Source organism: Chiloscyllium plagiosum, unplaced genomic scaffold (assembly GCF_037043375.1).
Source record: "Chiloscyllium plagiosum isolate Xiang-an unplaced genomic scaffold, Cpla_swu_hap1 HiC_scaffold_6, whole genome shotgun sequence".
Classification (NCBI taxonomy): domain Eukaryota; kingdom Metazoa; phylum Chordata; class Chondrichthyes; order Orectolobiformes; family Hemiscylliidae; genus Chiloscyllium; species Chiloscyllium plagiosum.
The window spans coordinates 114,260,250-114,274,165 of NW_028270144.1; the positions used below are offsets into that span (position 1 = coordinate 114,260,250).

General features: G+C 45.9%; 1 protein-coding gene across 1 annotated transcript in view; it reads left to right on the forward strand.

Moving 5' to 3' along the window:
• The first annotated feature begins 3,197 nt into the window (after positions 1 to 3,197).
• The window catches only part of rp2 (RP2 activator of ARL3 GTPase), a 41,317-nt gene continuing 30,598 nt past the window's right edge, over positions 3,198 to 13,916 (forward strand). The window contains exon 1 of the mRNA XM_043692313.2: positions 3,198 to 3,355. Coding sequence (XP_043548248.1) covers positions 3,236 to 3,355 — 120 coding nt within the window. The 5' untranslated portion in view covers positions 3,198 to 3,235. The remainder of the gene's footprint in view (positions 3,356 to 13,916) is intronic.

Here is a 13,916-nt window from a genome sequence, read left to right on the forward strand (position 1 = left end):
CACCGTTTAGAAAGTAGTCCATGCTTGTATTCTTTTTTCCAAAGTGCAAAACCTAGCATTTGCTCATTGAATTCCATTGAATGTTGAGATTGTACAGGCCATTGGTGAAGCCTGGACCACTCTCCCAAACTGTCTAGATCCTTCTGAAGCCTCCCCACTTCCTCAGTACTACCTGCCTGACAACCTAACTTTGTATCATCGGCAAACTTCGCTAGAATGCCCCCAGTCCCTTCATCCAGATCATTAATATATAAGGTGTACAGCTGCGGCCCCAACACTGAATCCTACGGGATACCGCTTGTCACCGGCTGCCATTCCGAAAAAGAACCTTTTATCCCAACTCTCTGCCTTCTGTCAGACAGCCAATCCTCAATCCATACCAGTAGCTCACCTCGAACACCATGGGCCCTCACCTTACTCAGCAGCCTCCCGTGTGGCACCTTATCAAAGGCCTTTTGGAAATCTAGATAGAGCACATCCACTGGTCTAACCTACTTGTCACCTCTTCAAAGAATTCCAACAGGTTTGTCAGGCACGACCTGCCCTTACTAAATCCATGTTGACTTGTTCTAATCCGACCCTGCTCTTCCAAGAATTTAGAAACCTCATCCTTAATGATGGATTCTAGAATTTTACCAACAACCGAGGTTAGGCTAATTGGCCTATAATTTTCCATCTTTGTCTTGATCCTTTCTTGAACAAGGGGGTTACAACAGCGATCTTCCAATCATCCGGGATTTTCCCTGACTCCAGTGACTTTTGAAAGATCTCAACCAACGCCTCCTCTATTTCCTCAGCCCCTCCCTCAGAACTCTAGGATGTAGCCCATCGGGGCCAGGAGATTTATCAATTTTAAGACCTTTTAGCTTTTCTAGCACTTTCTCTTTTGTAATGGCGATCATACTCAACTCAGCCCCCTGACACCCTTTAATTTTTGGGATATTACTCATTTCTTCCACTGTGAAGACTGATACAAAGTACTTATTTTCTCCAGCTATTTCTTTATCTCCCATCACTAGGCTTCCAGCATCAGTTTGAAGTGGCCAATGTCTACTTTTGCCTGTCGTTTGTTTCTTATGTATTGAAAGAAACTTTGACTATCATTTCTAATATTACTGGGTAGCCTACCTTCATATTTGATCCTCTCCTTCCTTATTTCTCTCTTTGTTATCCTCTGTTTGTTTTTGTAGCCTTCCCAATCTTCTGCTTTCCTAGTGCTCTTGGCCACTTTATAGTTTCTCTCTTTTTCATTAATACATTTCCTGACTTCCTTTGTCGGCCATGGTTGTCTAATCCCTCCCCGGATAATCTTTCTTTTCTTGGGGATGAACCTCTGTACAGTTTCCTCAATTATACCCATAAACTCCTGCCATTTTTGTTCTACTGTCTTCCCCGCTAGGCTCTGCTTCCAATCTATTTTCGTCAGTTCCTCTCTCATGCCCTCATAATTACCTTTATTTAACTGTAACACCATTACATCCGATTTTGCCTTCTCTCTTTCAAACTGCAGACTGAACTCTACCATACTATGATCGCTGCTTCCTAAGTGTTCCCTTACTTTAAGATTTTTTATAAAGTCTGGTTCATTACATAGCACTAGGTCCAGAATAGCCTGCTCCCTTGTCGGCTCCATGACAAACTGTTCCAAAAAGCCATCCTGTAAGCATTCCATGAATTCCCTTTCTTTGGATCCACTGGCAACATTATTTACCCAGTCCACCTGCATATTGAAGTCTCCCATGATCACTGTGACCTTGCCTTTCTGACATGCCTTCTATATTTCCCGGTACCTGTTGCGCCCCTGGTCCTGACCACTGTTAGGAGGTATGTACATAACTCCCATTATGGTTTTTCTTGCCTTTGTGGTTCCTCAATTCCACCCACACAGACACCACATCATGCCAGACTGCACAGACTGCCAAACACCTTTTAACCATCCTGTCTACACGTGATGCAAACTTTAAAGAATTATGATTTGGAGGTGCTGGTGTTGGTTAAAAATTGCACAACACCAGGTTATAGTCCAACAAGTTTATTTGGAAGTGCCAGCCTTTCGGAGTGCTGCTCTTTCATCAGGTGTTTTTCAAGTACTGTATAAGATTGTAAGAATCAGAAATTCTGTGTCTTATAATCTTATATTCCACTAACACCTGATGAAGGAGCAACGCTCCGAAAGCGAGAGCTTCCAAATAAACTTGTTGGACTATAATTTTTAACTTTAAAGAATTAAGTACCAACAACCCTATGTTCCTCTGTTTTACAGCATTGCCCAAGACCCTACCATTAAGCCCAACCAATCTCTGATTGGTTCATACCCTCAGTACTGTGATTGGAGAATATTGATTTCTTGTGTCTGATTGGTTCATGCTCGCAAAACGGTGATGGAGAAATGAGTGGTTCGTCCTTTCAACTGGTTGGTATTTTCTGTACTATGATTGGTGAATATGGATCTCTCATCCTGATTGGTCCCTTTCTTCTGCACTGCGATTGGTGGTTCTTCCAGTCATGTTTTATCCTATTGGCCAAATGCGGTCGGTCCTCGGCAATGATTGGTTAAATCGCCGGGAAGGCTGTCAAACGAAGTCTTTGATTGGTCAGCCGAGAGATTGATGGTTTTATCCGAAGGCAGTTCCTGTTGGTCAGTTTAGAAACTGAAGGGAATCCAACCCGGTGATAGTGCGTCTGTGATCCATTATGATCGACATAATTAATCCATCTTTGAGATCAGCATCCGGTCAGCATCCGGAGTCCGTGACTGAGTCACTAATCTGAAATACCGCGGGATTGTCTGACGTCAAAGTCATTCTGATTGGCGGAGGCGAGAGCCTCTGAAATCTGATTGATCAGTAGGAGGATTCCTCAAGTGATTGGACCGACAAAATATCATCTCCCTCGATGATAGGCGCAGCTGCTGCACGCTGTAATTGGCCGAGAGCAAGCTTACCTGCGTCCTGCTTGTGATTGGAGAAGACTGAGCGGTCCCTCGTTGTGATTGGTGTAGAGGCGGCGAAATGTCGTTCTGATTGGTGTAAGCGGAGCACCGCCGAGTTGTGATTGGTAGATACGCAGCGGCCCCGCGTGGTGATTGGTGGACACACCGCGGCCCTGAGTTGTAATTGGTGGTCACGCAGCGGCCCCGCCTTGTGATTGGCGAGTTTGGTCGGCAGGGAGAGGGGAAGCGGTTGTCAGGGGTCCTGACCGAGGGGGGCAGGGAGTGGTAAAGGTAGAGGGTAAGATGGGCTGCCTGTTCTCCCGGAAATCGAAGGAGAAAGACCGAGAGAAGAAAAAGAAAAAGGAGAAGGTGCCCGATGCTGAGGAGGAGCCGAAGCAATACAGCTGGGACCAGCGGGAGAAGGTAAGGCCCCGGGATTGGGGCACCGAGGGTCAGGGCTGGGACCGAGGCCAATGGGTGTAGTCAGAGTGCAGCTGACTGGCCTTCCTTCCAAACCCATCTCACATACTCCATCCCCAGATTCTCCACAGTAACCCCTCGTCCCCCGCCCCCCAACTCCGACCCCTTCTTCCCCCCCCCCCCCAATAATTTCATCCAAACCCCGTCCCACCCAAACAACCCACTCTCTTACCGACGTCCCCTTCAAAAAACTCTCGGTATCCTGGCCCTGACCACCCAACAACCCCCTTTCACCCTGGCCCTAGTTCCCTCCACACTGGACCCCCAGCAATTCTCCTTCACCCTGCCTCTTTTCTCTCCCTCTCCCTCTCCCTCCCCCTCCGCGCCCCCCTTACCCTCCCCGCGCCCCCCCCTTCCTCCCTCATTCCCCCTGCCTCCCTCGGATTCCCCCCTCCCGATTCTCCCCCCCCTCCCGATTCTCCCCCCCTCCCGATTCTCCCCCCCTCCCGATTCTCCCCCCCTCCCGATTTCTCCCCCCCCTCCCGATTTCCCCCCCTCCCGATTTCCCCCCCCCGATTTCCCCCCCCTCCCGATTTCCCCCCCTCCCGATTTCCCCCCCCTCCCGATTTCCCCCCCCTCCCGATTTCCCCCCCCTCCCGATTCCCCCCCCTCCCGATTCCCCCCCCTCCCGATTCCCCCCCCCTCCCGATTCCCCCCCCCCTCCCGATTCCCCCCCCCTCCCGATTCCCCTCCTCCCGATTTCCCCCCCCCTCCCGATTTCCCCCCCCTCCCGATTTCCCCCCCCCTCCCGATTCCCCCCCCTCCCGATTCCCCCCCCCTCCCGATTCCCCCCCCTCCCGATTCCCCCCCCTCCCGATTCCCCCCCCTCCCGATTCCCCCCCTCCCGATTTCCCCCCCTCCCGATTTCCCCCCCTCCCGATTTCCCCCCCTCCCGATTTCCCCCCCTCCCGATTTCCCCCCCTCCCGATTTCCCCCCCTCCCGATTTCCCCCCCTCCCGATTTCCCCCCCTCCCGATTTCCCCCCCTCCCGATTTCCCCCCCCCGAATTCTCCCCCCCTCCCGATTTCCCCCCTCCCGATTTCTCCCCCCCTCCCGATTTCTCCCCCCCTCCCGATTTCTCCCCCCCTCCCGATTTCTCCCCCCCCTCCCGATTCCCCCCCTCCCGATTCCCCCCCCTCCCGATTCCCCCCCCTCCCGATTCCCCCCCCTCCCGATTCCCCCCCCTCCCGATTTCCCCCCCTCCCGATTTCCCCGCCCGCATCCCCCCCCACAACCCCCCCCGCATCTCCCGCACCCCCCCCTCCCGCATCCCCCCCTCCCGCATCCCCCCTCCCGCATCCCCCCCTCCCGCATCCCCCCCCTCCCGCATCCCCCCCCTCCCGCATCCCCCCTCCCGCATCCCCCCCCTCCCGCATGCCCCCCTCCCGCATCCCCCCCCCCCGCATCCCCCCCTCCCGCATCCCCCCCCTCCCGCATCCCCCCCTCCCGCATCCCCCCCCTCCCGCATCCCCCCCTCCCGCATCCCCCCCTCCCGCATCCCCCCCTCCCGCATCCCCCCCTCCCGCATCCCCCCCTCCCGCATCCCCCCCCCTCCCGCATCCCCCCCCCTCCCGCATCCCCCCCCCTCCCGCATCCCCCCCCCTCCCGCATCCCCCCCCCTCCCGCATCCCCCCCCCTCCCGCATCCCCCCCCCTCCCGCATCCCCCCCCCTCCCGCATCCCCCCCCCCGCATCCCCCCCCCCGCATCCCCCCCCCCCCGCATCCCCCCCCCTCCCGCATCCCCCCCCTCCCGCATCCCCCCCCCCCCCCCCGCATCCCCCCCCCTCCCGCATCCCCCCCTCCCGCATCCCCCCCCCTCCCGCATCCCCCCCCCCTCCCGCATCCCCCCCCCCTCCCGCATCCCCCCCCCCTCCCGCATCCCCCCCCCTCCCGCATCCCCCCCCGCATCCCCCCCCTCCCCCCCTCCCGCATCCCCCCCTCCCCCCCTCCCGCATCCCCCCCTCCCCCCCTCCCGCATCCCTCCCCCCCCGCATCTCCCCCCCCCCCGCATCTCCCCCCCCTCCCGCATCTCCCCCCCCCCTCCCGCATCTCCCCCCCCCTCCCGCATCTCCCCCACCCCCCCGCATCTCCCTCCCCCCACCCCCCCGCATCTCCCTCCCCCCACCCCCCCGCATCTCCCTCCCCCCACCCCCCCGCATCTCCCTCCCCCCACCCCCCCGCATCTCCCTCCCCCCACCCCCCCGCCTCTCCCTCCCCCCACCCCCCCGCCTCTCCCTCCCCCCACCCCCCCGCCTGTCCTCCCCCCACCCCCCCGCCTGTCCTCCCCCCACCCCCCCGCCTGTCCTCCCCCCACCCCCCGCATCTCCTCCCCCCCCTCCCGATTCCCTCCCTCCCGCACACGCTTCCCTCCCGATTTTCCCCCCCGCATCACCCCTCCCTCCCATGCACCCCCCTCCCTCCCTATCCCCTTCACACTGCTTCCCCCCTCCCCCCAAGTCCCTTTCCTTTAGCCCCTCCTCTTCTTTCCTTCCTCTGTCAACGTTGAGCAATGAGGCCTCAGCCAACAAACTGCTAGAGGAACAGAAACTCGATTTAGGCAGGAGACTAATTAAATATTGTGCTTGTGTATGTGTAAACATATAGATGTAAGAGGTTTATTAGAACCCAGTAATATGTGGTGTCTTGAATATTTTTGGAGAAAAATACATTAGTTCACATTTGCTTCATTATTATTGATTCCAGCTCGGTGCTTTCGGTATAACGAATACTTCTGACCCCAGATTTTAATGGTTTAAAGAAAAACACAGACTTAAGATTCCACTTATCGGGATGGTGTCACGGCTTTTTTTAGATTTGTGGCTAAAGCGGTTGTTTTCTGTGGAAATGGGTCATATTTGTGGACTTTCATAATGTAGAGCAAGGTTTCCAGTACAAACTGTCTGTGTTGTTCCAATTTCTTTATCCCCTGCCATGTAACCTTTTAAACTTTTTTCCAATTACATTGTACCCTGTCTGACCATTGGGATATCATTATGACCTTAACAAGATTTAAATTTGTATTTGCTTTAGAATTTCTTATTCTATCCTCCTGCTATAATATTCTATTCTGAATTTGGTTTCTGGTCTCATTGTTATATCACTCGTACAAAATTATGTGGAAAGGCAACATACAATTTTGATCGTTGTGCTCTTGGTCATTATAACTTGACTGGAGATATTTACAGTTACAACAGAGGTCTTTTACATAGCTAAGAACTAGTCAAACCACAGGATGACCTTTCTACTGCAATGTGGTGTGTGGTGAATTATAGTTTCTACACAGTGATGTATTGTTATACTGGTAGAATAGCATGTGTTCTTGAGACTTTCCATTAGGGTTTAGATGAAGGCCTTATGCCTGAAACATTGATTCTCTTGCTCCTCAGATGCTGCCTGACCTGCTGTGCTTTTCCAGCGCCACACCTTTTGACGTTAGGGTAGATGACCAAAAGCTTTGTCACAAAGGTATAACTTAGCCTGTTGAGTATTTTCAGCAACTTCTATTTCTGTTTCAGATTTTCACAATCAACAATTTTGCATGAGTTGGCCATCTAGTTTCAATGAAGTAGAATCTGGCATCTTTACTGTAAGAATGCTGTCAGAAGTCAAGAATCTACTCTCATTGTAAGGGCAGCACACTCATCTGGGCAGTGGTTCAGTTGACATTTGGTTAGAAATTATTATTGTTATTGATCGTTGTAATAATTTTCTGTTTCCTTTTGGTTCAAATGCAAACAGCTTTTCTTTCCATTTTTTGCAAGGTTTGTGAAGGTTTGTAGCTCAGGTTGAGGTTTAGGGTGTAGCTTTGCTCGCTTTGTTTTTGTAACAAACTAACAAACTTAAAAGACCCAGTACAACCCATGGACAAAACCAACGTCATCTACAAAATTCCATGCAAGAACTGCCACAAACACTATGTAGGACAAACAGGAAGAAAGTTAGCCACCAGGATACACGAACACCAGCTAGCCACAAAAAGACACGACCCTCTCTCCCTTGTAGCCCTACACACGGATGAAAAAAACCACCAATTCGACTGGGACAACACATCTATCCTGTGACAGGCTAAGCAAAGACATGCCAGAGAATTCCGAGAGGCCTGCCACTCCAACCACAACGCCATAAACAAACACACAGATCTAGATACCATCTATCAACCCCTCAGAAAACGAACAGGAAATGACATCACCACAAACCCCAGGAATCCCATCCAGTGCAAACATATAAATAGAAAGCAGGAGACAACAGCTTCGCTTCACTTGGAGGTCGCTACTGATGATGTTACCTCGCCAGGTAATTAAACATCTGGATATCAAACCTACAGCTAGCGAGCAAAGCTACACCGTTTTCTTTCCATCTTTTCCAAATATCCTCACCTGTAAACACATTATTGTATCATAGAACTGGCCTAGTTATCAACTCACCATGTTTAACTATGCAGTCTTTTTTGAGTCTGATTGAATGACAACCATTTGCCAGTGGGGATCTTCACAAAAAACTTTCCTGAAATCTTATTATTTGCATTTACTGAGCAACAACATGCTCACTTAGACTCAATTTGAGTTCCACCAAGACCTTATTGCACCTTGAAGTACATGTGGTCAAAATAGAAGAATTCTAGAGGTTAAAGTGACTGCCCTGATATCAGTGCGGCATGCGACAGTTTGACATGGAACCCGAGCAAAACAGAAGTCAGTGGGAATTGAGGGAAGGGAGAGTTTCTCCAATGGCTGATTTCATATCTAGCCCAAAGGGCAATGGTGGTTGATGGAGGCCCATTATCTCAGTGCCAGGCCATTGTTGCAAGACATCCTCAGATTACTTCCCTTGGCCTGATCATTTCCCATCCTGGTGGGTGGCTACCAGGAACTGAATTGGCACAGCCATGTAAAGACTGTGGTTACAAGAACAGGCTAGGAATTCTGTGTGACTCACCACCTGACTTCCCAAAACTCTGATACATTATTTGCAACGTACAAAGAAAACACCACAAATTATTTTGTTTTTATGACATTTAATAGTTTGAATATTAGATTTTAGTAACTTTTCACTTCTAATAAGTGTTAACCAATGAATGAGGTGAACCATGTTTAATGGAGTTTTTCATCATGTCACACTTTTTTTTTTAAGAAGAGCTGGTATTTGGTTTTGATCAGATTCAATCATATTTTGGTCATTGCCTCATGTAAATGAGTCAGTTGCCATACAAGTTTATTCAATATTTCTTGCTCAGTTTCTTATCCTGGTTCCTGCAATCTGCAACCAAGGCTCAACAATTAATCTGCTTTACTTCAAAATAAAAGCCTCTGGACTGCATTTCAGATAGCTTGTTTATTTGTCACAAACTATATTGCTTACAAATGCCCTGGTAACTGCTAAAATTTTATTCTTCCACTAAGGCTTGTTTATTTGTTTTTCTTTTGCCTTTATAAAATGGCGTAAGGATATATAAATATACTTAATTTGATACAAATGACAGCTGATGTTGCTGTAGGATGTCTTAGCTCAACAATGATTTTTAGTCTTCAGTGAACCTTAGCTGTAGTCCCCTTCTGTAGAGTTAATTGGGAAGTCAATTTGATAGCTGGAGTATGCATCAACATTTAATTGAAAAACTTGAGTATTTCACAATCCTGGCTTGCTGTGCCCCACCCAAGACTTTTTTTGACTACCATAATAGAGCCAGCTTATGTATTGCTGGAAGTTTACATATGCTCCTGCCCAACTTAGTGTAATGTATTATCCACAGGTTACCATATATATTCATGCATAGGTCGAATTTTGAAGACTTCTTTTAAATCTGAAATTGGGGGTTGACTTATACACAAGATATTGTTTTCGAGGGGATGAATATTTATCTACACATTAGATAAACTAGGAAATTTACTCACCCGGCAGCTCCCGGTCCCTGGTTCTGGAATGTTCACTGTAATATGTTTGGGCCGCGGAAAACCATGGGTAATTGAAATCAACTTCACGGATACGGTGGTCGCCCTGTACTGTTGCACCATTACAGTAATCCAGCAAACCTGAGGCAGAGCATGATGGCTAGAAGACCTGGAACAAAGCGGTATAGTCAGTAGACTGGAAAGTCAGAGCGGAGCGCAATGTGCAGGCATGCTGACTTATAAATATTGAGTTGATCTGATCAGATCAGATTCAGATTAGATTAGTGTGGAAACAGGCCCTTCAGCCCACCAAATCTCTAACTGTGAAGACCTAGGATCGACTTATACACGAGATATATGGACAAAAACAAGACTTTTTGCCAATATAAGGGTTTTAGTTATACATGAGATCGACCTGTACACTAGTGTATATATGGTATTTGAAAATCATTTCATGTCCAAGACTGATCTGTCACAGACTTGCCTTCGGCTCTTCAGTTGTAGTGCACTTCGCCTATTTTTAGTGATCTCTTCGGTGTGCAGTTTAACAATCTTTATGTCAACTCATGATTAATATTTTCCCCAAACTTGCTTTCTCTGCAATGGTTGTGGTCTTTTGTTTTCAGAGAAGTGTTGAAGTGAACTAAAGACGCCTGACCACAATTGTCCCCAAAATTTGTAAAATTGATTCTTTTCAAGTTTTGCTTAATAGCAGGAATGTATTTATTCTGAGTTTTCTGAAATTGATTCTGATTAATCCCCTAGCTTTGTATGCTAGATCAGCTTCCATGTCCACAAAGTTGCCCTTATTTATATTTAAAAATTAATGTTGGACTAAGTGTTCTCTCCTTTTCAAATTTGATGTACAATTCAGTCATATCTTAGTCACTGCTATTGAAGGGTGAATAACTGAGGTCATTAATTGTTATATCATATTACACAATATTACAGATAATATAAACTGCTCATTGGTTAGTTCCAAAATGTGCTGATCTAAGAAACTATTTCCAAGACATTTTATAAAATCCTCATCCAATCTGACAATGCTAATTCTGTTTTTCTAATTTATGTGTAGACTGAACTCGCCCATGATTGTTGCTGTCCCTTTGTCACAAGTACCCAGTATATCATCTTGTATACTCAGTCCCATATTGTTGGTACTGTTCGGGAGCCTGTGGATCACTAGCCCTAACCCTACTATTCTTCTTCTTTACCCCAAATAATTCTACATCCTAGTCTCCTAAACCATGTCATCTTTAAGAATTGCACAAATGGAATAATCATCCTTGATTAACAGCACTGCTCCTGCACCTTTACTTAGCTTCCTATTTGTCTTTAATGTCATATCCCCCTCCATATTCAGGATCCAATCCAAGTCATTCTAAAGCCATAGCCATTGGATTGTATTTATTTATTTCAATGTGCACTATCATTTTTTTTACATTATAAATGCTACATACCTTAGAATACAGAAGCTTTAGTTTTGTCACCTTTTTTGTAACATCAAATCTTGATTGGTGTATTTCTAGGATTTTTCCCTCTGCTCCTTCTTGCAATTCTCTAACCATCACTATTTCAGATTCTTGATTGTAAAATTGGAAGAAAAGTTTTTTTTAAATTAGAACTAAAAGTATGGAAAGCTTTCTGTGTATTAAAATGCAGGACAATCTATTTTCAGTGTGAAATCTTTCTCAAGCATGTAGTTGGAAGGGTGAGATGTTTAAATAAATTCTGATTTATCCTTGGTGGAATGCAGTATTCTGTGGGTGTTACCTTGACGTTTGAACATTGTCATTGTATGATTAACTTAAGCTACTTCTGTAATAAAGGCGGCTGTGTGATAGTTACAAATACAAAATTGGTTTCTGGTGGAGACTGGCTTCCTGTATTCACTAGCAAGGATGTTAATATAATTCTTAATTTGGGCATTCATTTGTCTGCATCAGGTATACGGGGGGGGTCATGTTTGGCACAACTAGTTTCCTCTATCATGCCCTAATTAAGTGTTTTAGCCCAAACCGTCTGAGCTATCAAGTTAAAGTAGTGTAACATTCCTATTTCGCATTCTATTCCCCAACTTTGATTCTTCAGTCTGAAATTTCTGCTTTTTCATGTTTACCACCTAAATAAATTAAGATGGTGTGCAGTCAGCTTGCACAGTTTCTACTCTAGTCCGAGTCATGGATTTGAAGTGCAATACCAAGGAAAAAAAAATAGATTTCTCTGCCTTCTGGTTAAATATACCCCCTGAAAATATGTAGCCGATTCTAAGTCATCTGCTAGTGGATGATATGCAAGTTTTTACAAAAAAACTTAGGTCCCTAATAGTGGAAAATTTATTTTGCTTGTGATTTGAGTTTACTCTGTTATTGCTACAAGTTCCATCAGAATTGATCTGTGAAGAATATCATGCGGGCCATCTGGCTCCTCCTCACATGGTGTGTGTAATGAATTCAAATCTTTTAGTTTACAAAATTTATTCTGCACAAAAAACGTTCCCAGTTCACCTTTTTAAGGATTCCATCAGAGTTACCTTTTTAAACAAGTGCTTGATAATTATGTTTGTTCCTTCTCATGATTTCAACTCTGAACACACAGTTAATTCTCTGATTCTTCCTCCTCCTGCCACTGAGTTTTTTTTTGTGCCTCTTTCTCCTTCTTTCTCTCTGGTATCCGCCTCTCTCCCAAAGAAATATGGCAGCCATTACAGAAAATGACTGCAGGATGACAATGTTTGTGATCTGCCGCAAAAGCCACGTGACGCTTAGGAAGGACAGAAAACTATGAAAAGGTGGAGGGGTGGTTCTGCTAATAAATCATGCTAAATACTAGCACAATTTTTTTTTTAACTGAAACAACTTCTATACGGCGAGATGATCTAGGTAGAGATGAGAAATGATAAAGGCAAGAAGTGACTTGTGGGAATGATGTACAAGTCCCCAAGTAATAACCAGCTGCTGGAACAGAGAATGAAGAATAATATGAGCTTAACAGAAAGCTAAGGTAATAATCGTGGGCTATTTTAATCTGCATAAAGACCAGAAAAGTCAGATGGACAGACCTAGCCTAGATGAGGTCAGATTGAATGCTTTCATGATTTTTTTTTTAAGAACTTGTTCAGGAGCCAATCAGAGAACAGGTTAAACTAGACCTGGTATTGTACAATGAGCTAGGATTAATGAATGACTTCAGAGTGAAGACATCCCCAAGTAGCAGCAATCATCATGTGGTTGAACTTTACAATTGAGGTACAATAGAGGGATTTTAAACTTTAAATTCAGGCACTTATGGTGACATAAAAGCAGAGCAATGTGTACTAATGAATTAATTTGAGAGGGGATAACAGAAATGTTGTGGCAGACATTTTAAGTGGAGTTTTCAGAATAGATCATAATGAGGAAGAAAAACTCAAGGGGTGGTCTGCGTCCGCCTTTAACTCAAGATTTAAAGAAAAAGCATATTGCATGGATGATGGGTCAGAGGATCAGACAGAATTTAATAAATATCACAATGATGAAACTATTACTAAGGAAGAAATAGTATGGAGAAAGTTAACTATAAATTAAAAACATGAAAGTTTCTATAGATATTTTAAAGAGTTGATAAAGTGAGAGTTGGTCATATAGAAAGTCCGTATGAACAATTATTAATGGAAAATGAGATGGCAGATGCATCGAACAAGTATTTTGCATCAGTCTTCATTACAGAAGATACAAGTAACAAAACGGAAATGGCAGTGAAGCAGGAAATGGAATGGAGGAACTTGAGAGTATTGCAATCAAGAAGTAATGTCAAAGCTATGGACTGACAGCTTCCAAGTCCAAGTTCCGGATAAAGTTTATTCTAGTTAAACCTCGGATATTAAGTGGCTAGTTCAATGGTTATTGCATTGGTTTTAATTTCCCAAAATTCCCTTGATTCCTGGAAGATTCTATTCAATTGGAAAATCATGAATCTAACTTCTTTATTCAAGAAGCAGGAAGCTACAGGCTGTTTAGTATAATGTCTGTCATAGGAAAGATGTGGAGGCCATAAGTTTAAACAAAACCCAGCTCTTAAAATTAAAAATTCGAGATCATCAAAGTGAGATTAAAAATATGGGGTCACCCTTTTGACACTAAGACTGGGGGAAAACATTCTCTCCGGTCATGAGTTTCTGGCGCACTCCTCATCAAAAGGCAGTGGAAGCAGAATCTTTGAATATGTTTAAGGCAGAGATAGCTAAGTTCTTGATAAGCGAATGAATGAAGAGTTATCGGGGATAAATAGGAATGTGGAGCTGAGGCTGTAATGGGATTAACGGTGATCTTATTACATGACAGAACTAGTTTGTGCAGCTGAGTGATGTACTCCTTTTTTGGCTTTTGTACATTTTGTAAAGTTTGCCACACTTTGTTCCAGCTTCTTTCCTTCCCTCCCAGTTTCAATCACATCCTGCATTTTAATCACAGATCAATTCCTCCTCCTTTTTAAATTTCATAAATGCATTATTTATTAAGCTCCAATGTAAGAATGTGTTCAGGTCATGAAACTAAAATTAGAATGTAAACTGTAAATTTAAACTGCCATAATTGGTTTGGTGTCAAGAGCAATCTGTCATTAGAAAAATGTTAATC